General features: G+C 45.5%; 1 protein-coding gene across 1 annotated transcript; it reads left to right on the forward strand.

The window, feature by feature from the left end:
- The first annotated feature begins 1510 nt into the window (after positions 1 to 1510).
- LOC141993781 (cytochrome P450 2J5-like) lies at positions 1511 to 26897 on the forward strand. The gene is given in 10 exon segments (XM_074963427.1): positions 1511 to 1546; positions 1548 to 1754; positions 9130 to 9292; positions 9901 to 10050; positions 17047 to 17207; positions 20915 to 21091; positions 21949 to 22090; positions 22876 to 23063; positions 26198 to 26339; positions 26719 to 26897. Coding segments are annotated over 10 exon segments (1545 nt in total).
- Positions 26898 to 27926: the final 1029 nt, after the last annotated feature.

Raw genomic sequence — 27926 nt, forward strand, 5'->3', positions numbered from 1 at the left:
AGCCCTGCTTCCCCTCATGACCTCAGTCTAGCTCTCCGACCCCCTCTAGGATCCTGCTCCCTCTCCCCACAGCAGCCAACAATCCTTCAAATTCAAACCCTCCAGATCTCAAACAGGCAGACTGGGTGGAACATCCATCCAGGAGTCCAAGCCTCTGTGTCTATGTGCATTCAGCAGCATGTTCTTTTTGGTCTTCATCCTGCTACATATCCCATCATACGATTTCACTTAACATTTTATCCTATGACCACATCTCTTACCAAACAATTTTCAAACCAACGTAGTTCCTTCTTCACACCAGCTCACGGCCCAGGTGCATTCATTTGCTTCTGCCCTTCTAAGCTAGCAAGCACTCTAGGTCCTATAGCGCTCAGAGATTGATCCATCAGGTTTACAAGTGGTTTGCCTTCAGCCAAGAGAATACCAATCTTGCTTCTCCACCAAGAATGGGTCTGGAAGGATGCTAAGGTTGAAATCCAGGGAAGTCAATGGAAGTTCTGCCATTGACTTCAATGGGCCCAGGATTTTGCCCCAAGAATGCAAGGCCCTAAAGAGGTGTTTTGGTTATTTTTGTTTTTTAAATATTTGAACTGTGCATTTCTCCAACTCCAGGCTTTCTGTACAGTGAGCAGATTCTTTCTTGCAGTCTTGCCCATTTGCACTGTTCTGGCATGCCCAGTAACAAAACGCTCCAGTGAAGAGAATCATTTTATACCCTTACTATTCAGAGGCCCCCTTCATAGTGGTTTCAGCTTAATATCATATATTTTATCTTCAAACTATTTTCTGTCTTCAAACTATTTTCCTTATATATTCAGTCATATTATCTTGTTTTGGTGTGACTGCTTTGCTAAACAAGGTATTAATTAACCTTATACAGTATCTTGTGGATGCCTTCCCTCCCATTTGCAATTATAGCAATCACTTCATAGAAAAATAATACGATAAAGATAACATTCTTAGCTGTTTTTAATGCATTTTAGCTGCTAGAAACAAAGAGAAACATCACCATTATATAAAAAGAAATGGAGTACTAGTGGCACCTTAGAGACTAACCAATTAGATTAATTAGATTAACTAATTAACTAATTAGATTAACTAATTAATTAGATTAATTGGTTAGTCTCTAAGGTGCCACTAGTCCTCCTTTTCTTTTTGTGAATACAGACTAACACGGCTGCTACTCTGAAACCTGTCACCATTATATGATAGTCCAGATGCCGATGGATCACAATTTCAGAGCCAATAGCATGTAACCCCAGTATCCATCCTAATAGGAGAGTTTCTCACTGAAAAGAGAGATAGGTCACACTGGGAGATCACAGAACAGGGTGGGAGTGGTTTGGCTAACTGAAATGGATCACCTATTTCAAAGTTTACTAAAAACGCGTTAGTTTGGCAAGTGTAGAGTGTACCAAAGAGAGGAAACACTAGAGAGAGTGAGAGATGACTAGAAAGGGCAAGTGTGCTTAGCAAAGAACTAGAACCTAACAGAAACTGAGCTCAGTGTATGCAGCTCCAGGACAATTTTCAGAGAGACAGTACCCCCGGCAGAAAGCAAATTGATAACGCAGCACGGTGAGATGTTGGGGATAACTGAGGTTTCAGTGGCTCTGATTGTGTGTCTCCTGATTGCACAGTTTCTGAAGTTGCAATGGACACGTAGACGGTTTCCTCCTGGACCAACTCCCCTACCCATTATTGGCAACTTATGGCTGCTGGACTTTAAACTTCACAGAGAAAATCTTGTTAAGGTATTTATTTTAGCAGAATTCTGTACTTGACTGAAATAGAGAAGCTTGGAATGATTCAGGTGGATTTAAAATTGGCATTGCACAGGAGTTACCTAATCAATTATAGGGTATTCCCCAACCGGACTTAATTATTACCCAAATACACGCGACGTGGGGAACTGCACTACTGGGAAAAAAGAATAATCACTTTCAATTGCTATTTTTCTTCTTTGCTTTTGCTGTTCTCTAAGAATGTCCAAATAGGCATATTTATAATGTACAGACTTTATTATCACAAGTCCAGTGTGTGAATAGTACTGAGACCCTGAACCAAAACCCACTGATATCAATGGGAGTCTTTCCATTGCCTTCACTGGATTTTGGATCAGGCCCTATTGTTTCCAAAGCAGTTCCGAGACCATTTAGATATCCTGTTTTGCCAGAGGCTGAACAGATCGTCGCTTCTCTGGTATTTCTTCCAGACTGCGAGTGGCACTAGGTAATAGATACAGAAGACTCAGCCTTCTTCTAAAAAGCAACTCATTATGTTCTACTGACGGTTTGGACTCACTCTCTGCTCTCTATATATTGTGGGTATCTCATTCTATAAGGCATCCATGGCGGGACTTTTCTTGCAGGAGGCACTATGATATATTGACACTGTGGCAGAGCTCCGACCTTGTCCCCGTGGGTCCCACGCTTCCAGGCGGTTTATGCTAGCTTCGGAGGGTTGCAGTGAGCCTCGATGTCGCCCTTCTCTCTCTAGGGCCAGGGATGCAGTCTACTGAGCCTTTTTCATCATAAGCCAGCAAGGAGGTCGGTGAGAGAACTCCCACAGTCTCTGTTGCTCCTACAGCCTTATACCAAAACAGTTCAGCCTCCTGTCCTGACAGGGGCCTGTCTTCCCCTCCCAGGAGGTGTTTCTGTTGTGGTGGGTTGGGGGGAATCTGGGCCTGCCCTCTACTCTGGGTCCCGGCCCAGGGACCCTAATGGTAGCAGCTCTTGGCAGCCAACCTTTCACTGCCAGAGTTGCTAGATTTCCCTGGGCCACTTCCCCACAGCTCTCCTGCTTCTGCCTTCTTCACCCTTACCTTAGGGCTCCCTTATCAATGACTTGAGCATGTCTTCATGAACCAGCCCTTCAGCCGCACTTCCTCTCCCCGGCTTTCCTCTGCCTGACTGGAGTGAGCCCTTTTGTAGTATCAGAGGGGCCTTAATTAGAGTCAGGTGGTCACATTAGCTTAATGGCCTCACCTGACTCTTCGCAGGTTAATTAGAGTCAGGTGTTCTCATTAGCCAGGAGCCTAGCCCCTGCTCTGGTCAGTCAGGGAACAGAAAACTGTTAATCCAGTGGCCAGTATATCTGCCTTCTGCTACTCTGCTGTACCCAACTGGCCTGGGTCTATCACATATCCCTCCCCACTGCTCAACACCAAGGGGTTGGGCAGCTTGGGACGCCAGACAGCGTGTGCGTGATAAGCCATCGGCGTTGCCATGGCGACTCCCTACTCTGCGCTGTCTGTGGAACTGGAAAGGTTGGAGGGATAAGAACCACCTGGTTACCCTCGTGTTCTTTTCCTTGTTCCGTTGCACCCATTGAAGAGGGGCATGGTCGGTCACAAGGATAAATCTGTGCCCCAACAGGTAATAATGCAACATTTCCATGGCCCATTTTATGGCGAGGCACTCTCTCTCTCTCACTGAGTATTTTTGTTCCCTCGGAAGGAGTTTCCTATGAGGTACAGAATTGGGTGGTCCTCTTCCCCAACCATCTGCGACAGGACGGCCCCTAGCCCCACCTCAGATGCATCTTTCTGTAGGATGAATTCGTTGGTGAAATCCAGGGCTATCAATATGGGGTTACTGCAGAGGGCAGTCTGTAGGTCCGCAAATGCCCTCTCTGCTGCACCGGACCATCTGACTGGATCAGGACCATGGGCCTTCACTAAGTCCGTTAGGGGACTTGCCCTTGTGGCAAAATGGGGGATGAAAAGCCGGTAATACCCCACCACCCCTAGGAATGCTCGGACCTGCTTCTTACGACTTGGCCGTGGCCAATTTTGGATGGCCTCTAACTTACTCAGTTGGGGTTTTACCAGACTTTTTCCCTACCACATAGCCAAGATATTTGGCCTCCATGAACCCTACAGCGCACTTAACAGGGTTCGCCGTAAGGCCAGCTTGCCTGAAGGTATCAAGGACCGCCCCCACCTTCAAGCGGGTTTCCCAATCTGGGGTATGAATCACCATGTCATCCAAGTAGGCCGCAGCATAACCGGCATGGGGGCGTAATAACTTGTCCATGAGGCGCTGAAAGGTAGCTGGGGCCCCATATAGTCCAAAAAGGGAGGCCTGTATATTGGAAGAGACCCTCTGGTGTAGAAAACGCCGTCTTTTCCTTTGCATCTTCGACTAGGGGAATCTGCCAGTAACCCTTTGTCAAGTCCAGGGTTGTCAGGTACTGGGCATTCCCCAGACGGTCCACTAGTTTGTCGATGCAGAGTATAGGGTAGGCATCAAACTGGGATATCTTGTTTAGTCGACGGAAGTTGTTACAGAACCTCGTGGTGCCATCAGGTTTGGGCACCAACGCTATTGGTCTGGATCACTGACTGTGGGATTCTTTGATGATCCCCACCTCCAGCGTTTTCCTGACTTCTGCTTTTATTTCCTCCCTTTTGGCTGCTGGCACCCGGTAGGGCCTCATAGTTACTCTGGCCCCAGGGTTCGTGATGACATGGTGATATGTCCCGGTTGTGTGACCCGGCTTTGTCGAGAATACGTCTTGATATTGGGCGATCGTCTCAGTTACCTCTTTTTTCTGGGCTGTCATTAGATCAGGAGACACCCTCACCTGCTCGGGATTTTTGTTCCCTGGGTACAACTCTTCCCGAACCACTGTGCATGCCTCTCGCGCATGCCAGGGTTTCAGAAGGTTGACCTGGTATATCTGCTCTAGTTTTTGATGTCCTGGTTGTCGCACCTTGTAATTTACTTCCCCTATGGGTTCGACTATTTTGTAGGGCCCTTGCCACTGGGCCAACAGCTTACTTTCTGCCGTGGGTACCAGTACTATTACACGGGTCACCGGGTTGAAACTGATGAACCTTGGCTTGACGGTTGTAGTAGGATCTCTGGGCCTCTTGGGCCTTCTCTAGGTGCTCCCTCACTATGGGCGTGACCCAGGCTATCCGGTCCCTCATCCATAGCACATGATCTATTACGTTCTTTCCCTCACTGGGTTCCTCCTCCCAAATTTCCTTGGCTAGGTCCAGGATGTCTCAGGGGTTGCGTCCATACAACAGCTCAAAGGGAGAGAATCCGGTGGAAGCTTGGGGGACCTCACGGATGGTGATCATGAGGTACAGTAGTAGGTTGTCCCAATCTTTCCTATCCTTGCTTACCACCTTTCTTATCATGGCCTTGAGGGTCTGGTTAAATCTTTCCACCAGACCATCGGTTTGTGGATGGTAAACTGAGGTCTGCAGGGTCTGGACATGGAGCAGGGAACACAGGTCCTTCATCAACTTAGACATGAATGGTGTTCCCAGGCCTGTGAGGATTTCTTTTGGTAGCCCTACTCGGGCAAAGATTGCCACTAATTCTTTGGTAATGCTCTTGGAAGCTGTGTTTTGTAAGCTTCTGGGTATCTGGTTGCATAGTCTAGGATGATAAGCCATACTGGTGGCCTCAGGTCATTTTCTCTAGCAGCCCCATGGCGATCCGCTCGAACAGAACTTCGATGATCGGCAGGGGTACCAGAGGAGCTCTTAGATGTGGACGAGGGCTGTGCAGTTGACATTCGGGGCAAGAGGCACAGTACCGTCGGACGTCTTTATGTACCCCCGCCCAGAAGAACCTGCGTAAGAATCGCACCTGGGTTTTCTCCACTCCCAGGTGCCCTCCAAAAAGGTGACTGTGAGTGAGGCTTAATATTGCCTTCTGGTGTTTCCGGGGTACTAGGAGCTGGTGTACTTCTTGCTCCTGCATTTGCACGACCCGGTATAGGAGATTCCTCTTGATCACAAAAGAAGGCCCTGGCCCCCAGGTCTTTCCCCTCTATAGGTACCCCATCTATCTCAGCCACCTCCTTCCTGGCGTTCTCGTACCTTGGGTCTTCCACCTGGTCCCGTCCAAAAGTCTCTCTCCCGGGGCTTATCAGCCCAAACTCTGAGGGATCTGTCTCTAGACCTCTTGGTTGGCTCCGTGAGGTTGGGGCTGGAAGCGGTCTCTGACCCCTCCTCTGTCTTGGGGGGTTGTCCGTGTACATCTGCCTACACAGGCAGCCCTCGGTCCTTGTATCCGGATTCAGGTACCCACGGGCTTGGCCACCCTCCTTTCTCTCTTGGTCTTCCTGCCTTTCCCCGGGACAGCTCCTGGGACATTTCCGCGAAAAATGGGAGGTGACATTTGCCTCCTGAAGTTCGGGGAGCTCCCCTCCCTCCAGGCCCTCTGGTAGGAGCAAGTTTCCAAACCCGGGGAAATCTCTACCTATGAGCATGGATTATAGGAGGTTTGGGACTACTCCTGCTTTCATGCCGTAACTTTTCCCTGAATTTCAATTTTCACTGGTATGATGGGGTAGTAACTAACAGTCCCATGGACACAGGTTACCCCCATACGCTTAGCCTGCATTAACTGGCTGCGCTTCACTAACTTACCTGAAATTAGGGTGATAGCACTCCCTGAGTCTACGAGTGCCATGGTTTCTACCCCATTCAATTTTACCGGCCTTGTATATTTAGGTGGGGTGACTGCAACCCCTACAATATTGAGTAGGCTGTACGGGTCTGTCCCGTCCCCAGGTTCCACTGCATGGGCTCTACGACATTGGGGCGTTGGACCGCTATGTGCCCCAACTCCCTGCACCCGTAACACTTATAATTACTTCTAGTCACTCCCCCGTCACATGGGTTAGGGGCTTTAGTCCCAGGGTTCCCCCCACTCAGGCCTTTTCCTTCCTTCTGGGTTCCTGGCTGGTTTTCGGTCCCCCTCTTCTTCCACCTAGGACTCCCTGGGGATTTGGCCACCCAACCCTCCAGGGTCAGGGTCAAGTGTTTGCTTCAGGAGGGGCCTTCCTTGGGGAGTTGGGTCAATTCCCTGGCTGTCATCCGTCTTTCCACCAAAGTGATCATTTCATCGTAGGTGGAAGGATCATTCTGGCATACCCATTTGCGGAGATCTGGCGGCAGTCCCCACACGTAATGGTCCATTATCAAAGTCTCCAAAATCTCCTCCGGGCTGCATGCCTTGGGCCGTAGCCACTTCCAAACGAGGTGTATGAGATCGAATAGTTGGGACCTCGGAGGTTTATTCTCCCTGTATTTCCACTCCTGGAACCTCTGGGCCCGTACCACTGCCGTCACCCCTGATCGTCCTAGGTTCTCTGCCCTCAGCCGGGAGTAGTCAGCAGCGTCCTTGGTGGGCAGATCAAAGTAGGCCTTCTGGGCCTCTCCACACAAAAAAGGGGCGAGAATGCTGGCCCACTGCTCCTGGGGCCACGCCTCACACTGAGCAGACCTTTCAAATGAGAGGAGATATGCCTCTACGTCATCCTCTGCTGTCATCTTTGGCAGACACCGGTGGCCCTCAGGGTTCGGGTCCCATCGGATTGCCGGGCCTGGGTGGTGAGGATAGTCAGCTGGTCCATTACCTCGCACAGGAGGGCTCAACCTTGGGTCACCTGGCTCATTAATAATTGGTTGGTTTCCTACTGTAGCCTCATGGACTCCTGTTGCGCCATCGCCTGAGCCCGGGTGGCCTCCTGCTGGGCCGCCGTGGCTTGCACCAGCGCTCTCACCACCTCCTCCATTGTGGTACAAACAAAAACCCCAAACCATAAACCCTAGTGCACTTTTTAAAAAACAAACAAACCCTCTTTTGTTCCGCCACACACTGTGAACAATCAGTATCCCACTTCTCACACCAGTTGTGGCAGAGCTCCGACCTTGTCCCCATGGGTCCCGCACTTCCAGGCGGTTTATGCTAGCTTCGGAGGCTCACTGCAACCCTCCACGTAGCCCTTCTCTCTCGAGGGCCAGGGATGCAGTCACTGAGCCTTTTTCATCATAAGCCAGCAAGGAGGTTCGTGAGAGAACTCCCACAGTCTCTGTTGCTCCTATGGCCTCATGCCAAAACAGTTCAGCCTCCTGTCCTGACAGGGGCCTGTCTTCCCCTCCCAGGAGGTGTTTCTGTTGTGATGGGTTGGGGGGAACCCAGGCCCGCCCTTTACTCCAGGTTCTGGCCCAGGGACCCCAATGGTAGCAGCTGTTGGCAGCCAGCCTTTCACTGCCAGAGTTGCTAGATTTCCCTGGGCCACTTCCCCACAGCTCTCCTGCTTCTCCCTTCTTCACCCTTACCTTAGGGCTCCCTTACCAATGACTTGAGCATGTCTTCATGAACCAGCCCTTCAGCCACACTTCCTCTCTCCGGCTTTCCTCTGCCTGACTGGAGTGAGCCCTTTTGTAGTATCAGAGGGGCCTTAATTAGAGTCAGGTGGTCACATTAGCTTAATGGCCTCACCTGACTCTTTGCAGGTTAATTAGAGTCAGGTGTTCTCATTAGCCAGGAGCCTAGCCCCTGCTCTGGTCACTTAGGGAACAGAAAACTGTTAATATCTGCCTTCTGCTACTCTGCTGTACCCAACTGGCCTGAGTCTATCACAACACTGATATCAGTGAAATGTCTCCAGACTGTGAGAACTTTGATCTTCATAGCATGGCCAACTGTACACCCTAAAACAAAATTTTGCAATAACCCAGACAATTGGTTTTAAGATGGAGTAGGAAAAACTGTACTCCTGTTTTGCTGAAGTGCCATTCTCTTGAGAAACAGTTTAAATAATTACAATAGTAAGAAATTCACTTCAGACTCTGTTTCAGGAGAAAATATAAGTCTGACCTGAGAAAAGGCAATGAGAAGGAAGATAAGAAAAATCACAGGGAAGCAGTAAGAAAAGAAACGTAGAGTGCAAAAATAGTTAATCTTCTTGACATTGAGAGAAGCAAACACATACAATAATTCGCAATAAACTAAAACAAAAAGGAAAAAACAAAGAAAAAAAAAGAAAAAACAACAAGTGTCTGTTTATTCACTTTAACTTTGAGCTGATGTAATATTTTAGTCAAAGTTCTCTGGTTCTCCTTTTGTCGCCTTTTCCCTCCTGTTGAGTGATGTTCTAACGCTCAGCGTCCATGTTGCATAAAATGGAGTAGGACTGGCATTCCATACCCAAAGTGTGTTATGTTAGGAAGCTAAATTCTGTTGTAAACTCTAATCCAATTCAGTCAGAGGCAAATGGGTTTAGTCAGAGTTATAGAAAACATCCGAAAGAAGCCTTTTAATAGATCTGCCGGTTGCTTTCAATTTTTCTGACTTATGGTTATCAACTCTCCAGTTAACCAACATCTATGGCAACATTTACACAGTGTGGATGGGGCAGACACCTGTGATTGTATTGAATGGCTACAAAGCACTAAAAGATGGCCTTATCTCCCATTCAGAAGAGATTTCTGGACGGCCTCTCACCCCCTTCTATAGGGATCTGATGGGAGAAAAAGGTAAAAGATATTACTCTTTTGCAAGGAATAATATTGAAGTATAAAGGTGGCATTCTAAGGCAGAGAATTCTTCCCAGATACTGTCTTGCCCCGTGGTACTTATGCAGTTGGATAGCAGGGCTCCACGCAGAACTGCAATATTAAAAAAGAAAAACAGACCAAAAAAGGCAAATCCTGTACTACTTACATAACACACCACTGGCTATGCTTCTCTTCTTTAATTCTTCTTAGGATTTGGAGAAAAATTTGCCCACCAAGTTGGCCTTAATATGGCTTAATTTTAAAGAGACAATGTCTCCATATACAAAACCCCCACAACAGACATGTATTCAAAGGTTTGCCTATAAGCACATCTGACACACCAATAGATGAGTTATTCTATCCTCTCCAAAAGCTACCCCCATGGAGTTTCCAGGGATGTGACTATAACAAGATATATAGTTATACTAATGGTGATAGAAACCCAAGTAACAGATCACAGCTCAAAGTCTGTAAAGCACGTCATTGTTTCCTCTTACTAGAAAAATGCATCTTAATTTAAACTTGCCTTCCGATATAAAAGGGTTTCCTTCCTAGCAAGAGCATAATGGTGTTTCTATTGTCCTCAGGTATTTTCCTGACAAGCGGTCACACCTGGAAGCAGCAGAGACGCTTTGGTATGATGTTTCTAAGGCGCCTGGGACTGGGTAAGAAAAGCCTGGAGCACCGAATACAAGAGGAGACCAGACACCTGGTGGAGGTCTTTGCGAGTCAGAAAGGTAAATTCTTTGAAAGATAGTAATTTAGAGCTGTTCCCTATATATAAGACAGGCTGTGGGAGTGATAACAAGTCTAACAGCATTTCTGTTCTTGAATGACACAGAGATGCTCATGCTGGTGGGGACTGTTATGGGTTTCTTAATTGAGCTGTAGCTCACGAAAGCTTATGCTCAAATAAATTTGTTAGTCTCGAAGGTGCCACAAGTCCACCTGTTCTTAATTGCCTAAGTGAACGAAGCACTTTAGGAGGAGTGCTCAGGTTTGAGTGTACAGATAGACATTTAACGGGTTTTAAAAATAAATACACCGAAACCAATTTTTATTTCTCATTCATATCACTGTCCTATTGAAAACACAGGGAGCTGGAACAATCCCTATCTTTAGAGTCACTTAACACTTTCCATTACACAAAATTCTTGTGACCTTTTTGTGTGAGGCTTTACAACTCCATTGCTTACAGGAGACCTTTGAAATTCAGCTGGGAATGGGCCCTCAGGCTAGAAACATGTCTTTCCCTTTTCCCATGAAATTTCATGCAGGCCTGGATGAAATATAAGCCACTGAAAATCACCATCTTCCCTCGCTTGTGTTGTTCAGTAACATTGTGACAGAATGCCAAGAGAATAATAACTGAACATAAATATTCAAAAAAATTAGGTCTACACCACCAAAGCAGTAGCACCCCATGCTGTATGGGGAATGCCTAAATAGTCCTAAGTATCAGGGGGTAGCCGTGTTAGTCTGTATCCACAAAAACAACAAGGAGTCCGGTGGCACCTTAAAGACTAACAGCTTTATTTGGGCATAAGCTTTCGTGGGTAAAACACCACTTCTTGATCTGAAGAAGTGGTGTTTTACCCATGAAAGCTTATGCCCAAATAAATCCATTAGTCTTTAAGGTGCCACCAGACTCCTTGTTGTTTTTTAAACAGTCCTGTCGCTCCAGAGGCAGCAGTCTCCGTTGCAATGCTGCAGGTTCAGGGTACAAACCCTGATGATGTATGGGAGGAGCGGGTGGAGCTGTTATTGGTGCACAAAATATAGCTTGCCTTTTCCCTTTGGAACCGCCCCCCCCCCCGGGAATTACACATAGAAAACCACGTTAGAATCATAGTCATTTAGGTTGCAAAGTCAAGCACTTGAAAGAGACGAAATACCAGAATGAAGATTGCCGCTGGAACCTGAATTTTTCCCTCTTGTGAAAATTCATTATAACCTTTTATTACCTGTTCATTCATTCATACACACAGGCCCCGAGGACTTTTATTCACTCTGGATGCACAAGACAGCAAAATTAACATTGCCCAGACAATTTTTAATCTAGCATTTGCTAACTTTTGAGCACTTTTCTTTGCCACCTAAACAACATTATTGTAATGCAGTTTTGTAGTATGTGATATCAATTTAGATTGAAGCCAGATATATTTGAAATGAATAATATACTTTACCTTTTAATGATAGCTTAGGAAATGTGAATACTTGTGTGACATTATTAATATGAACGGGGACCATATAGATCATTGTTACAACCAAGGTACTGTAGTGGCACCAAATCTTGTATAAAGGGGGTCAGATAAGGTGTCTAAGACAAGGTTATGATTTGCTGGTTATGATTATGCTGTCTGTATGCAGGTATCATTTTGTATTTAAAGTTATAAGTATTGGCTCTATACTGTCTGTATTGCAAACTTGTGCTATGCTTCTGCGGGACACCCCAGACAAGTTGGTATCAGCACTGCCTAGCCTGCTTGATGGCCCATTAAGGACCATCAGCTCTACAGCTGACCCACTGAGAGAAGGCAGACACGCCTTGTGACTCAGCAAGGTATGCAGGGACCTGCCTATGGACAGAACTCTAAGGTTTTTCTATGCCATGTGCTGGATAGCTTGTCTTTGGGACAAAGAAAGCAGAGACCACATGGCAAGAGACTATAAAAGGCTGCTGCATCTTGTCTTCAATCCTGCTTCTTACTTCTGGAGGAACCTTCCTGCAAACTGAAGCTCTGAACAAAGGACTGAATGACCCATCCCAGCTGTGGATGTTCTCCAGAGATTTGATTTAAACCTGCAGTTTATTCTATCACTGCTACAGGCCTGAACCAAGAACTTTGCCATTACTGTATGTCATTGATTCCATTTAACCAATTCTAGCTCTCATCTATATTTCTTTCTTTTTATGAATAAACCTTTAGATTTTAGATTCTGAAGGATTGGCAACAGCGTGATTTGTGGATAAGATCTGATTTGTATATTGATCTGGGTCTGGGGCTTGGGTCCTTTGGGATTGGGAGAACCATTTTTTCTTTTACTGGGGCATTCGTTTTCATAATCATTCGTCCCCATAATGAATGGCACCGGTGGCGATACTGGGAAACTGGAGTGTCTAAGGGAATTGCTTGTGTGACTTATGGTTAGCCAGTGGGGTAAAACCGAAGTCTTCTCTGTTTGGCTGGTTTGGTGTGCAAAGGAACCCCAGCCTTGGGCTGTAACTGCCCTGCTCTGCTCTAAGCAGTTTGGCCTGAATTGATACTCTCAGAAGTGTCCCACCAAAGGCAGCATCGTTACAGTAGCATAGTTGTGAACCAAGGCAATTAAGCTTTGGATCAAAACCCCATGCTATCCAAATTTGAATTTCGGTACTGAGAGTCTGGTTGGTTAAGGAGCAGTTGCAATGGGTGGGCAAAGAGCATATGAGGGCCTTGACAAAAAAGCCTGGAAGTTTTGTGTTCAGAAAAGGGGATAAGCTTTAAAAAGAGAGCTACAAATCAAGAACTGAGAGAGCTGTTAATGGCCAGTGACCAGAAGGCAGGAGCACAGCCCTTACCTGATACTACAGAAGCTGCAGAAGCCATTAGAATGCAAAAGGCAGCAAGTAAACTGCACCTTGAGCATGAACAGAAACTAGCAGACATTCGACGGCTGGAAAAGCAAAAGAATGCTGAATTGGAAAGAGAAGCTACTATAAGAGAGGAAAGGGCTCGTAGGGAGCGTATTGAGCTGCTGGCTGCTAACGAGAGGGTTCGCCAGATGCAACAGGAGACGGCCAGACCTCAGCTCCAAGTCAAAAAAGCAATGGAAGAACAGCTAAAATTGTATCCTCTTGGAAGTCCAGTTTATAACAATATTGGTATACTATATATTACTCTGAGCAGTTTTCTGTGTTTAACCAGTTTTGCTATGGCCAGGGAGAGGGGGATTCTAGCCTGGTGGGAAATAGCTGTTTGTCCGTGGAAAAAAGCTGTTTGTCCATGAATGCAGTTTCTGAATGTCTGTCTAAGGTCTCAGAAGTGAATCTGGAATTAGATCAAGCACAGAAAAAACTCATTGGTCAAGAAAATGTTTCTCAGGAGCAGATTAAAGTGGATAGTCAGGTTAAAGCCCTAGCTGAGGAAGAAAAGGGTAGATTTTTGATGGGAGAGGAGGACAAAAAAAGTTTGGATGAGCCTAGACAGACTTGTGAGCTGATAGCTTTATCCAGTCAGCAGTTTGGAAAGGCAAGGATAGTGGAAGATGAGTGTCCCTGTACCTTACCTGTGTGGAGAATTGTGACAGTGAAGGAAATGTGCCTGTGTCTGTCAGGGGAAATGGCTTGCCTATGGAGGGAGCTACCCCAGCCTCCAAGCAGTTGTCTGTGAACAGCTGTGTGTGCTGGGACAAGGGGAATGAGATCCCAAGCTGTGTCTCTGTTAAAGCGGAAGGTTTCTCCACCTCTTCTTTGTCTGTAAAGGTTTCAGAGTAGCAGCCGTGTTAATCTGTATTTGCAAAAAGAAAAGGAGTACTAGTGGCACCTTAGAGACTAACCACTTTATTTGAGCATAAGCTTTCGTGAGCTACAGCTCACTTCATCGGATGCATTCAGTGGAAAATACAGTGAGGAGATTTATATACACACAGAACATGAAAAAATGGGTGTTATCATACACACTGTAAGGAGAGTGATCACTTAAGATGAGCTATTACCAGCAGGAGAGCAGGGGGGAGAAAACCTTTTGTAGTGATAATCAAGGTGGGCCATTTCCAGCAGTTAACAGGAACGTCCGAGGAGCAGTGGGGGGGTGGGGGAAATAAACACAGGGAAATAGTTTTACTTTGTGTAATGACAAAGTCCCAGTCTCTATTCAAGCCTAAGTTAATTGTATCCAGTTTGCAAATTAATTCCAATTCAGCAGTCTCTCATTGGAGTCTGTTTTTGAAGTCTTTTTGTTCTAATATTGCGACCTTTAGGTCTGAAATCGAGTGACCAGAGAGATTGAAGTGTTCTCCTACTGGTTTATGAATGTTATAATTCTTGACGTCTGATTTGTGTCCATTTATTCTTTTACGTAGAGACTGTCCAGTTTGACCAATGTACATGGCAGAGGGGCATTGCTGGCACATGATGGCATATATCACATTGGTAGATGTGCAGGTGAACGAGCCTCTGATAGTGTGGCTGATGTGATTAGGCCCTGTGATGGTGTCCCCTGAATAGATATGTGGACACAGTTGGCAACGGGCTTTGTTGCAAGGATAGGTTCCTGGGTTAGTGGTTCTGTTGTGTGGTGTGTGGTTGCTGGTGAGTATTTGCTTCAGGTTGGGGGGCTGTCTGTAGGCAAGGACTGGCCTGTCTCCCAAGATTTGTGAGAGCGATGGGTCGTCCTTCAGGATAGGTTGTAGATCCTTGATGATGCGTTGGAGGGGTTTTAGTTGGGGGCTGAAGGTGATGGCTAGTGGTGTTCTGTTATTATCTTTGTTGGGCCTGTCCTGTAGTAGGTGACTTCTGGGAACTCTTCTGGCTCTGTCAATCTGTTTCTTCACTTCAGCAGGTGGGTACTGTCGTTGTGAGAATGCTTGATAGAGATCTTGTAGGTGTTTGTCTCTGTCTGAGGGGTTGGAGCAGATGCGGTTGTATCGTAGAGCTTGGCTGTATACAATGGATCGTGTGGTGTGGTCTGGGTGAAAGCTGGAGGCATGTAGGTAGGAATAGCGGTCAGTAGGTTTCCGGTATAGGGTGGTGTTTATGTGACCATTGCTTATTAGCACTGTAGTGTCCAGGAAGTGGATCTCTTGTGTGGATTGGTCCAGGCTGCGGTTGATGTTGGGATGGAAATTGTTGAAAACATGGTGGAATTCCTCAAGGGCTTCTTTTCCATGGGTCCAGATGATGAAGATGTCATCAATATAGCGCAAGTAGAGTAGGGGCATTAGGGGACGAGAGCTGAGGAAGCGTTGTTCTAAGTCAGCCATAAAAATGTTGGCATACTGTGGGGCCATGCGGGTACCCATAGCAGTGCCGCTGATTTGAAGGTAAACATTGTCCCCAAATGTGAAATAGTTATGGGTGAGGACAAAGTCACAAAGTTCAGCCACCAGGTTTGCCGTGACATTATAGGGGATAGCCTCTGTCCTTCATGCCATTGGAGATTTTTTCAAATATTTTGGCATTTTGTCTTTTCGAATGGAGTTCTGCCAGCATGGATTCATCTCACCATACAGCGATCAGATCCCGTACCTTCCGTTCGGTCCATGTTGGAGCTCTTTGGTGATTCTGGGACTGCATGGTCTCCTGTGATGATGAGCTCTGCATGGTGACCTGTGCAGGTGAGCTCGCCACGCTGGCCAAACAGGAAATGAGATTCAAAAGTTCACAGGCCTTTTCCTGTCTACCTGGCCAGTGCATCTGAGTTGAGAGCACTGTCCAGAGCGGTCACAACTGAGCACTCTGGGATAACTCCTAGAGGCCAATACTGTCAAATTGCGTCCACAGTACCCCAAATTTGACCCAGCAAGGATGATTTCAGCGCTAATCCCCTTGTTGGGGGTGGAGTAAAGAAATAGATTTTAAGAGTCCTTTAAGTAAAAAAAAAAAAAAAAAATGGCTTCGTCGTGTGGACGGGTGCAGGGTGAAATCGAGATAACGCTGCTAAATTCGACCTCAACTCGTAGTGTAGACCAGGCCTCTGTAAGACAGAGTCCAGCCTTGAAATTGGTAGAGTCAAGGATCTGAAAACTGGTAAACAGGTTCCTGCCTGTGTTGATGCAAATTACCTGCTGACAGGGAGAAGAAAGACTTGCTAATAGCTGTTAGCAAAGAGATCACACCCAACCAGCCAGTGAATTCTGTTAAGCAAGAAAAATCAGGGTTTGATCCTTCAGGACAGGAAGAAAAAAGAAAACTTGATTTTGCAAAGGGAAGCCACAGGGTAACCCTAAAAGGCCCAAACCCCAATGGTATTAAGCCAAAGGTGTGGCATGACAAGAATAATTGTAAATGGACACTTGCAATAGATTTGTTGTTATTGCTAATGGTTATTTTTTTAACTAATATGTTATCAAGAACTGTAAAAATGTACAAGGTGCCTAATCTTTTGAAAAACCCCTTGAACATGTTAAGAGTGATACATGAAAACACACTTTATGTTAAAAGGCCTTGTAATGCTGATGTTGCACAGTTAGTGCCTGTAAACAGTCCTGGAACTTTTCACGGGAGAAAAGACATTCCAAACTTGATGTCATTTCAAAGTTTGGAAGAAACTAAAACTTTGTCAGTAGAAAGGAGAAATTAAAACTCCTGCCTAGAAGCTTGAGGACCTATGCTCTTATTTCAGTGCACAGCACAGAGGGGAGAAAAAAATGCAGTAATGCCACACAAAACAGGCCACAGACCAAACAGGGAAACATAGATGCAAGGGTTGTTTCCTCCAAACGTATTATATTCAGTAGCATCGTTCCATTGTAAAGGACAAGGACTAACAAATAAATTCCAAGAATCTCTTCACAAATATCTTCAGTTCTTTTAGAAAAAGGAAGTCCTCTCCAGGTTCTAGTTCCTCTGTTTAGTTTACATTAAATAGAATTCACTCCTTTGTAAAATGTCTCACTTATCTAAAAGTAATTCAATCTCCTTTACATAGTACAACTACTAGTACGATTGTGCAGATTCCTTCATGGTCCTCCTTAACACCCCTCACCGCAGTCCATTCGGTGGTTCTAAGTAACACCTGCCGTATTTTCAGGGACATCCTTCGACCCCCATACCCACATCGTCCATGCTGTCGCAAATGTGATTTGCACTGTGGTTTTTGGCCATCGCTTCTCCAGTGAGGATGATTCCTTCAACCGGCTCATCAAAGCCATCTATTTTGTGATCTTCTTCCAGGCCACTGTCTGGGGCAGGGTGAGCACACAGTTATTCCGGTTCTTATCACTGTAAAGTTTATCTATGCTTCACCAGGAAAACCAAAGGGGTTAATGGTTACTGAATGGTTACTGTATATACATAGTACAGAGAGATGGACATCTACCACAGGATGTAATTTCCAAAAAGTATTATGCAGGATTTTTGCTTATGAAGCAATAAATACACACTTCATAGATCTCATGTCTTATTTACAGGACACCATCAGTAAATCATGTGGCCCAAGACTTGAGTTATTAGTACAAATCATTACTTCTTTTGGCAGCAGATTTCCAAATCATTTAATGTGTTTCAAAACCAAGAAACGTTTACATAAACGTGTGTGTCTTGAACCAGATTTCTAAATGCTAGCACTAAACCTAACACTCTTGGAATGCTGATTTTGTACTTGGAAACTGAGACATAAAAGTACAGTTAATAAAATCCAAAACTTTGAAGCCCTGTCATTTTGAGCAGATTTCTGATCAGTCTCGCTCAAGATCTGATCTACAAATCCTAAATGTATGTTCTATACTGCATTCTCTCTCAGAATTTATGTTTAAATTAATCTGCACATATATTCTGTATGGACGGTGCTTTTTCTTCTCCTTTTAAGGCCAGAAGGGGCCATCAAATCATCTTGTCTGACCTCTTGTATGATACAGAGGGCACAGAATTTCATCATGACTAAAGCATATTTTTAAACTAGGGCTGTCGATTAATCGCAGTTAACTCACGCGATTAACTCAAAAAAATTAATCGCGATTAAAAAAATTAATCGCAATTAATCCCAGTTTTAAATCACATTGTTAAACAATAGAATACCAATTGAAATTTATTAAATATTTTGGATGTTTTTTTACATTTTCATATATATTGTATCTGGGTTGTAATTGAAATCAAGGTGTATATTATTTTTTATTACAAATATTTGCACTCTAAAAATGATAAACAAAAGAAATAGTATGAAGTGAATTGAAAAATACAAGTACTGGAGTGCAATCTCTTTATCATGAAAGTGCAGCTTACAAATGTAGATTTTTTTTTGTTACATAACTTCACTCAAAAACAAAACAACGTAAAACTTCAGAGCGTACAAGTCCACTCAGTCCTATTTCTTGTTCAGCCAATCGCCAAAAGACAAACAAGTTTGTTACACTTACAGGAGATAATGCTGCCCGCTTCTTATTTACAATGTCACTAGAAAGTGAGAACAGGTGTTCACATGGCACTTTTGTAGCTGGCATTGCAAGGTATTAACATGCCAGATATGCTAAACATTCATATTCCCCTTCATGTTTCAACCACCATTCCAGAGGACATGCTTCCATGCCGATGACGCTCGTTAAAAAAATAACGTGTTAATTAAATTTGTGACTGAACTCCTTGGGGGAGAATTGTATGGCCTCTACTCTGTTTTACCCGCATTCTGCCATATATTTCGTGATATAGCAGTCTCGGATGATGACCCAGCACATGTTGCTCATTTTAAGAACACTTTCACTGCAGATTTCAGAAAACGCAAAGAAGGTACCAATGTGAGATTTCTAAAGATCGCTACAGCACTCGACTCAAGGTTTAAGAATCTGAAGTGCCTTCCAAAATCCGAGAGGCAAAAGGTTTGGAGCAGGCTTTCAGAAGTCTTAAAACAGCAACACTCCGATGTGGAAACTACAGAACCTGAACCACCAAAAAAGAAAATCAACCTTCTGCTAGTGGCATCTAACTCAGATAATGAAAATGAACATGTGTTGGTCCACACTGCCTTGGATTGGTATAGAGCAGAACCCGTCATCAGCATGAACACATGTCCCCTGGAATGGTGGCTGAAGCATGAAGGGATATATGAATCTTTAGTGCATCTGGCACGTAAATATCTTGTGATGCTGGCTACAACAGTGCCATGCGAATGCCTGTTCTCACTTTCTGGTGACATTATAAACAAGAAGCGGGCAGCATTATCTCCAGCAAATGTGAACAAACTTGTTTGTCTGAGCGATTGGCTGAATGAGAAGTAGGACTGAGTGGATTTGCAGGCTCTAAAATTTTACATTGTTTTGGTTTTGAATGCAAGTTTTTTGTACATAATTCTACATTTGCAAGTTCAACTTTCATGATAAAGAGATTTCCCTACAGTACTTGTATTAGGTGAATTGAAACATACTATTTTTTTTTTTTTACAGTGCAAATACTTGTAATCAAAAATAAATATAAAGTGAGCACGGTACACTTTGTATTCTGTGTTGTAACTGAAATCAATATCTTTGAAAATGTAGAAAACATCCAAAATATTAAAATAAATGGTATTCTATTATGGTTTAACACTGTGATTAATCACACAATTAATCACGATTAATTTTTTTAATCACTTGACAGCCCTATTTTAAACATATCTGAAGTTTATCTGTTTATTGGGCTATGTTGCCTTTCTGGCATTCTAGTATTCACTGATAGTATTTTTGGGTACCCTGAGGCCTTCAAGTAGGGGTGCTTCAGAAATTAAAACATAAATGTAAGTGAACTCTGCAGAAGTTGCTCTGCTTACAGCCCTAGAGACCAAAATCCTCTATCCACAGAAGAGGCACAGCATAAGCAATGCAAAAGAAAGCTTCCCACAAATGACTTCTTAACGGTGCATCTCATCTCTGTTTTGGAGGGAACACATCTAGTAATTCAGCCTCGATACCCACTCAGCCTTCAGTCTCTTTAGCGAGGAAGTTAAACAGGGTGACAATAGCATAGGCACTGCACCTGCTCCCTAGTAACTAGACTTGGGGTACTACCACCAGCTCATTACACACATGTCACTGAGCAGATGTCACCTCTCTGCAGCTTCTGGTCAGCATGCTCCATGGCCTGGGCTCATGGTGTCTGTGGGTCTGTCTACACTGCAATAAAACAGCCGAAGCTAGCCCGTCAGCCGAGTCAGGCTTGTGGGGCTATAATATTGCAGTCTAGATGTTTGGGCTGGAGCCCAGGCTCTCAGACCCTGCAATGGGGGAGAGACCCAGAGCCCAGGCTCCAGCTCGAGCCCCAATAGCTGCACTGCAATTTTACAGCCCGGCAGCCTGAGCCCCGCAAGCCCGAATTAGCTGATAGCGATGAGCCAAGGGTGTTTTATTGCAGTGTAGACATAACTTAAAAACAGTCCAAAGCTCCAGGAAAAAGACCGTGGTCAGCAATTGTGCCCCTCTGGCACAAAGGAACACTCAACATCTGGGGGTGATCCAAGACTGTGGATTGAATTCCCCCAGGCACTAAGGACCATGACAGACCTAACTACTTTCCACACCTAATGCAAGGTGCATTTCTTTAACCTTGCCTTCTCTTACCTAAACACAGAGCAACATTTATATTAAAAATACCCTTCTGAAACAAGACTCTCCAATGCACATGATCTGGGGAGAGAATGAGCGAACAAACTCCATGATAGGTGTGCAGACACGTTGTTTAATGAACACTGGAGAGCACTCAGATACTACCATGAATAAGCACAGTACAAAAATGTATGTAGAACAGAAGATCAGTTTAGTCCAGATCAGAACTGACTTAAAGCAGAGGTTAAAAGGTTTCATATTCCTACTAGAAATGTAAACCCTCCAGTCCCTTCATAATTTTATTTAAGTTTCCATGACACTTTAAACTTCCTCAGGTTCACTTGCTTATATCAAAGAACTCACATCATCTCCCCTATGTTTTACCCATAGATGTATGATGCTTTCCCATGGTTTATGCATCATCTCCCAGGACCTCACCAGGAAGTGTTTGTGTACGCCGATTTTATGCATAATTTAGTTAAGAACGAAGTCCAAAGTCATAAGGAGAGATGGAAAGAAGATGATCCACAGGATCTCATTGACTTCTACCTGGCTCAGATAGCAAAAGTAAGTGCCTGTACTCTGTATAACACTAGCTTCTCCTTAGCCTCACTGTACACTGCAGAGAGACTTAGTTGAAGGATTGCTAAATAATTTTATAGATTAATATTTCAAATCTTCCTGTAATTTGGGACTTCAGAAGCGTTTTTGTTTCCCCCCCCCCGCCATTTGTTGGGCATTTCACGAGACGTTTTCATCAAGCAACACTGTAACCGTGTCAGCTGCCTCCCCTGCGCCCCCTTGTGGCTAGGGGTGGTGCTGCAGTACCCAGCCTCAGTTTCCGCTCTTGGTTCCTCACACTCAAAAGAGGCTTTCCCAAGTCCAGCAGCAGCAGCACCTCTTTGGGCTGATTTTAATGAAGTTCCAGAACAAACGCAAAAGCTTTCCCACTCAGCCGTAAGCTGGGCAGAGCCCCTTTTCGCTGAGGTACTGTCTCTTCCTCTGTTCTCTAAGCCACTGGAGCAGACGCCAGGCCTGGTCCCCTTCTTGGTCTCTCCCCAAAAGGAAAACAAAATCGTCCAGATGGGTCTTTCTACCCAGCCCCCAAATCCCTTCCCAGGAATCACTACAGGAGGCAAACACACTCCCTGCAGCTTCACTCTGTCGCCCCCATCCATTTGGCCATCCACCAGCCTCTGTTTTTCTACCTCCCCAGAGGTTCAATTTAGTCACACACCTGCCTGTCACATGACTTGCTTCCTTCTCTCCACCAGGGGAGGATAATTAGCTGTGTCACAGATGGGCTGAGAGATAGGTCCCTTTAGAAGGGCCAGCCGACCTATGAAAAATGTGTTAATTACTACACAGTCAACCGTACTCCTGTAGAACCTTCTGCTTTCCAATCTTGTGAATGTCACCTTCAGACCAAAGATGACCCCACCTCCACCTTTAATGAAGATAACATGGTTCAGACTGTGGCTGATCTTTTGCTGGGAGGGACAGAAACCACAACTATCACCCTGTGCTGGGCACTCCTCTATATGCTGCAATACCCAGATATCCAAGGTGAGTGAATGCGCATCAAAGGGACACACATTAAAGTTTGCCAATAATTACTAAACAAATATTAGCTCAGATTAACAGGGTGCTGTAAGATAAAGTGACCTGCCAGCAATGAACATCAGTGCTTAGCTGTTAATATCTAACAGCTCAGAAAGGAGAATTTAATCTATGAAATATCATGAAAGGAAATAGAAATATGCCGTCACCCCACCAGCTGCCTGAAATGCAACACCAGCAGGCTATTGGTCTCCCCCTTCATACTAAGACAATAGTGAGGGGAGACAGCAGGCTAAAGGGGCAATTTCACAAGTAAAACAAGCATATTTTCTCTCACTAATACTTTCTCATTGCCAAAGTAGAAACAGGGAACAGCACTTAAAAATTTACCTAATCTGACACGTATTTATAACTTTCCTGTCAAAAGATATGGTGAATATAATGGGAATATGTCAATGTCCCTCATTTCATCTAGACGGGAATCCGCAGGCACTTCTATAAAGATTAATTTGAAAGAGAAGTACCATTTGAGAAATTACCGTGAGCTCTGGGGAAACGCTCCCCCTCTCTAAAGATCAACTTCAAACCAATGCAGGGATCAAACCACACTCCAAAGCATCTCACGGCAACGTATTCTTATTTTACAAAACCCTGGATTGTGTAGGTCCAGTCAAGGGACACACAGCAAGTTAACACAGCTTTGTAAAGAGATGGGCGTATTAAAAAGAAAACCAGAAAAAGGGACGAAAAATATTCACCGGTTATAAGTAAAACCAAGTATTTCTTTGCAGAGAGAGTCCAGAAGGAACTAGACATGGTTCTGGAACCTTCCCAACTAATCCACTATGAGGACCGGAAGAAACTGCCATACACAAACGCTGTGATTCATGAGATCTTGCGCTGCAGCAACATTACTGCTGTCGGGACCCCTCGGCAGTGCGTGAAGGATACAACGGTGCTGGGGTTTCCCGTTGAAAAGGTACAACAGTATTCCCCATGTTAATAACCCCTGCTTCTTTTGCATCATTATTACTAAAGGTACGTCTACACTAGAGACATACATCAACCTATGTTAGGTCGACTTACAGACACTGTTACAGCCTACAGCAGAGGGGGGCAAACTACGGTCCGCAGGCCATATCCGGCCCTCAGGACCCTTCCTTCTGGCCCCTGAGCTCCTGCCAGGGAACGGGGTCAGGACAGGCTTGCAGAGGAGCCAGCCCAATTCCCCTGCAGCGTGGTGAGCGGGCGAGAGGCTAGCCCCTGGTCCCTCCCCTCTTCCCTCCCTCACAGTTACAGTTCCCCCAGTGCCTGGGCAGCGTGGCTGCAGCTCCAGCCGGGCGGCATGGCTATAGCGTGGCCAGGGGGAGTTACGGGGGGGGAGGGGGCGAGGAGCAGGAGGAGTTGCAGGAGGGTGGTCAAGGGGCCTGGGCCCTGCTGCCAGGGACAGGGGCAGAGCAAGCCAGGGCCCCCCTCCACCTCCAGCATGCTTGGCCCCTGTCCCCAGCAGCCAAGCCCAGACAGGGAGCGAGCCCTGCCCGACTGCCAGAGAGAGCAGCCAAACAAGCAGGGGAAACACACAGGGAAAGGACTGAGCCCCCTTTCCCCCACCCCACAGATAAGGTGGGGCAGGGAGAGCAGGGAGGGTTGGATAGGGGGCAGGGGGGCTTCAGGGGGTCAGTCACGGGGTGGGGAGCAGGGGAGATTGGATGGGGCGGAGGTCCCGGGGGTGGTCAGGGGGTGGGGAGCAGGGAGGATTGGACAGGGGACGGGCGTCCCGGGGGGGATGATCAGGGGGCAGAGAGCAGGGGTGTTTGGATAAGATGCAGGAGTCCCAGGTGGCAGTCAGGGGTTGGGAGCAGGGGGAGTTGGGAGTTCCAGGGGGCTGGAATGGGGGCAGGGGCCAGGCCATGCATAGCCTCCCGCAGCCTTCCCTACCTGGCCCTCCATACAATTTTTGTACCCGATGTGGCCCTAGGGCCAAAAAGTTTGCTCACCCCTGGCCTACAGTCTACACTACAGATTTACAGTTGTAATTACTGCGGTGGCTGATGTCCACACTACCCTCCTTCTGCTGGTGGCATGCGTCCTCACTAGAAACACTTCCATTGACTGAAGAGGGGCAGTGTAGGGAGGCTAAGAGCCAGGGCTCTCAGCTCCCTGCAGCTCCCCACTGGGAGCCCAGCTGCTCCCCGCCGCCCCCAGGCTCTTGGTTCCCCACTCCCACCTGCGAGCCACCCAGGGTTTGTGCCTCCCCGCTCACAGCTGGGTGCAGGGGGCAGCTGCCCGGGCTTCTCGGCTCCCTGAGCGGGAAGCCGCCATGCAACAGCCCAGCCGGGCTCCAGCTACCCAGCTTTCTTGTCAATTTCACTGCTCCAGCATGGAGCTGTAAAATTGACAAGACAGGCAACAGCTGCTGTGGCTACACAGACACTGTGTTGTCATAACTACACCAAGGTAAGTCCTATGCCTCTCGTGGAGGTGGAGTTATTATGTCGGTGTAGCAAGGCACTTACATCAGTGGGACAAAGCTGTGGTGTGTACACTGACATAATTAGGTCAATGTAAAGTGCCTTCCATCCACCTAACTGTGTAGCATAGACCAGGCCTAAGTATTCATGTTACACTCATGCCTCGCTATCCTAATCAAGGATCAGGGCCCCACTGTGGTAAGAACTTCAGAAAAAATAGCCAAGACGACAGTCCCTGCCCCCAAACACTTTCCGTCTATCCATGAGACAGGACAGAACAGATGGACAGAACAGGCAAATAGGGTGGAAGTAGGTTGGGAGTTGAAAAATGACCATAGCTTTGCAGAAGTAGTCTAGGCCTGTAGGCATCATGGCATCAAGAAGGTTTTAAGGGTGGGGGAAGAGAGATGGTGGTGTGCTTTATGAATTTGATTGGGCATTTTCCCCACACATATGAGAGGATCACGGGAGAAAGCCTGGAGGCGTTTGAGGGAGATGATGATTAGGGCTGCCGTCAATACCAAGCGAAGGCAGGAGCCAACTGTTCAATGTGCCAGTAGATCTTACCGATAGCATGGGGCTCACTGGTGAAGGGCCAGAAATGCAAAGACAAGGAGCTAGTGTCTGATGTGGTGTGATAGACGGACCCAGCAAAGAAATGGAAAGAGACGGTTGATGTGGTTAGAGTGACAAGCCATGAATGCAATCCTAGTAGCAGAATTTTGAATACACTTGAGAGGGACAATGTAGCTGGCATCAAGGCCAGAGAAGAAGAGAATTTAAGGCTCATGGCATAAAATGATGAGATTAGATGACAGTCTGGACACAGACAAGGCCAAATCTTTGAAATATTATATTGGTGGCAGCATCAAGATTTGGCTGCAGTCTAGATTTGTGAGTTTGGAGAGAAGGCCAAGTTGATGAGAACATCCAAATTATGGTCTTGCAACAACTGGGAGGGTGGTGGTGTTATCCACAGTGATGGAGTAAATGGAGAAAGAAGAAGGCCAAAACTCAGTTTTGACCATGTTGAATTGAAGGTTCCAGCTGGACATCCATGAAGAAATGTTAGAAAAGCTATCTCAGATGTAGAACTGGATGGAGAGGAACTCAAAGCAGTAGTTACAGAAGACATATTCTATGTGTGGAGGTGAGGGGAAAGGGACAGGGAAGTAAGTGGGGTCAAGGTTAGATTTTTTTCATGATAGGGAAGAGAAAAGCATGCATTTATTGAGAGGAGTGAGTGGTTAAGAGAGAGCAAGGAAGAGGGTGAATGGGGTGAAGGGAGGTAGGGTAGGATCGGGTTGCTGGGACAGATGGATTAAAGGAGGGCAGATGAGAAACCTCTGTGTCAGTAACAGAGGAGAAGGAGAGAATGTGATAAAAGGAAAAAGAGGGCAATTTGTAACAGAACATTTGAGTACAGTACTGTCAGATGTGACCCTGGTGAACCACACTGATAAGCAGAGAAATGAGGCTAGACAGTCTGAGCCACACAGCTGCTGTAAAAGGGCATAGACTTGTTGATGTCAATGAAGCCACACTGATTTACACAAGCTGAGAACCTGCTCCTGTTTTTAATGCTCAGCTAACAAAGACTAATTCACAAATAGAAGACAATTAAGTTTTGCTTCTTTTTCAGGGCACAATTGTATTGCCAAACTTACACTCTGCTGTATACGATTCTGAACACTGGGAGACCCCATGGAAGTTCAACCCGAGTCACTTTCTCGATTCAGATGGCAACTTTGTAAACAATGAAGCATTCATACCTTTCTCAGCAGGTATTTCATTGGCATCTAAATCTGCTTGCTCCAAGTTCGTAAGCATGTGAGATGCTAGCTACATACATGGGGCAGCTAGTCCTTCCCGCTGGTCCCACCGTGGCAGCCATGCTTTATTTCTAGTGATCTAGCATAGGCATGTCTCCATGACCTGCCTGTGAATTACATCCCCGGCTCGAAGCATAGACATACCCAAAGCCAGATATATATCTAGCATCTCTCAGGTAAAGAAAAGTATACAGATTATGTCCCCCTGAGGCAACTTCTCACCTTAGAGTCCAAGAGACTCAGCAGAATTTTGTTTGGAAATTCACTTTTCTCTGACTCACTCTGTGCAATCATTTGTAGGAGTAATGCCCTTCTCTTGTTCCTTCCGTAGGGCATCGGGTGTGTTTGGGGGAACAGATGGCAAGAACTGAGCTCTTCATCTTCTTTGTCAACCTGCTGCGGGTGTTCACATTCCAGCTTCCAGAGGGAGTGAAGGAAGTCAATCTGAACTATATTTTAGGGGCTATATTGCAGCCACATCCATATAAGCTCCGTGTGGTTCCACGCTAGTCTGAAATGAACCATAAATGGAGGTGATTCTGTCAGGGATTTTAATATCCATCTTGTACTTTATCTTATTAGTCTTATTTGATAATTCAGTATTGTGACAGTGGATGGAGATAGTGTTTTTTAGGAACACAGACTTATTAAATTTTAACTTTTAAAAAATAAATGCATTTGCCAAAGATCAAGCGATCTTCAGCGTACAAAAGTGCAAGGTAACACCTATTGGAAAGAATTATCTAACCTATTTCTACACAGTAGAGATACTGATGAACTAGCTGTAGTCCCACCACGGCTGCACAATTGTCCAGATATAATAAAGATGCATTATTTTAACTGAACTTCAGTGTGTACCATTCACTCTTCTGTGTTCACAAAACCTCTCTTCTCTCCTTCAAAGTTCATTTCACATGTTTTTATCCAAAGGCTATTAATGTACTTTGGGTCCCCCTTCCTTTACTCTCTCTGGGAGGACTATTCACAGTAGTAAAGTTAAGCATGCACGTCTGCAGTTTTAGAGCCTCATTTCCTCTCACAACCACCATTCTTTTGAACGTCCCTTTGGATTTGGCAATGTGATATGTCACTGTAGTGTTACAGATTCTTTTTGTTCACCTTCTTCTCCTGGTTTCCTCATTAAATGTTACTGTCTCTTGACAAGTTGCTTATGCATCTGTTTTGTTATATCAATCATGGCATCTCCAGGAACCAACTCTTTTTTTTCTTAAGAATCCCTCGTTTCCCCTTACAACTCCATCCTCTTTTGAGAAGTTAGTGAACAACATTCTACTACTGGTTACTTAAAGTGAGGGCACTGAGCAGTTGAGAACTGAAGAAATTAGATCAAATTACCACCATTTCTTAGGATCACCCCTAGATATAACACTATTCTATGAAAATTAAGGGCTTGGTGCACTTGGTACTACCATTTATTGCATCACCATCCCACTAATCTCAACCAAACGTATCGCGCTCTGTTGATTCCACTTCTGAAAAGGTTCCGTTTCCAAATCAGCTGCGTGCAGCCTAGTTTTC

The sequence above is a fragment of the Natator depressus genome, chromosome 9, assembly GCF_965152275.1.
Source record: "Natator depressus isolate rNatDep1 chromosome 9, rNatDep2.hap1, whole genome shotgun sequence".
Classification (NCBI taxonomy): domain Eukaryota; kingdom Metazoa; phylum Chordata; order Testudines; family Cheloniidae; genus Natator; species Natator depressus.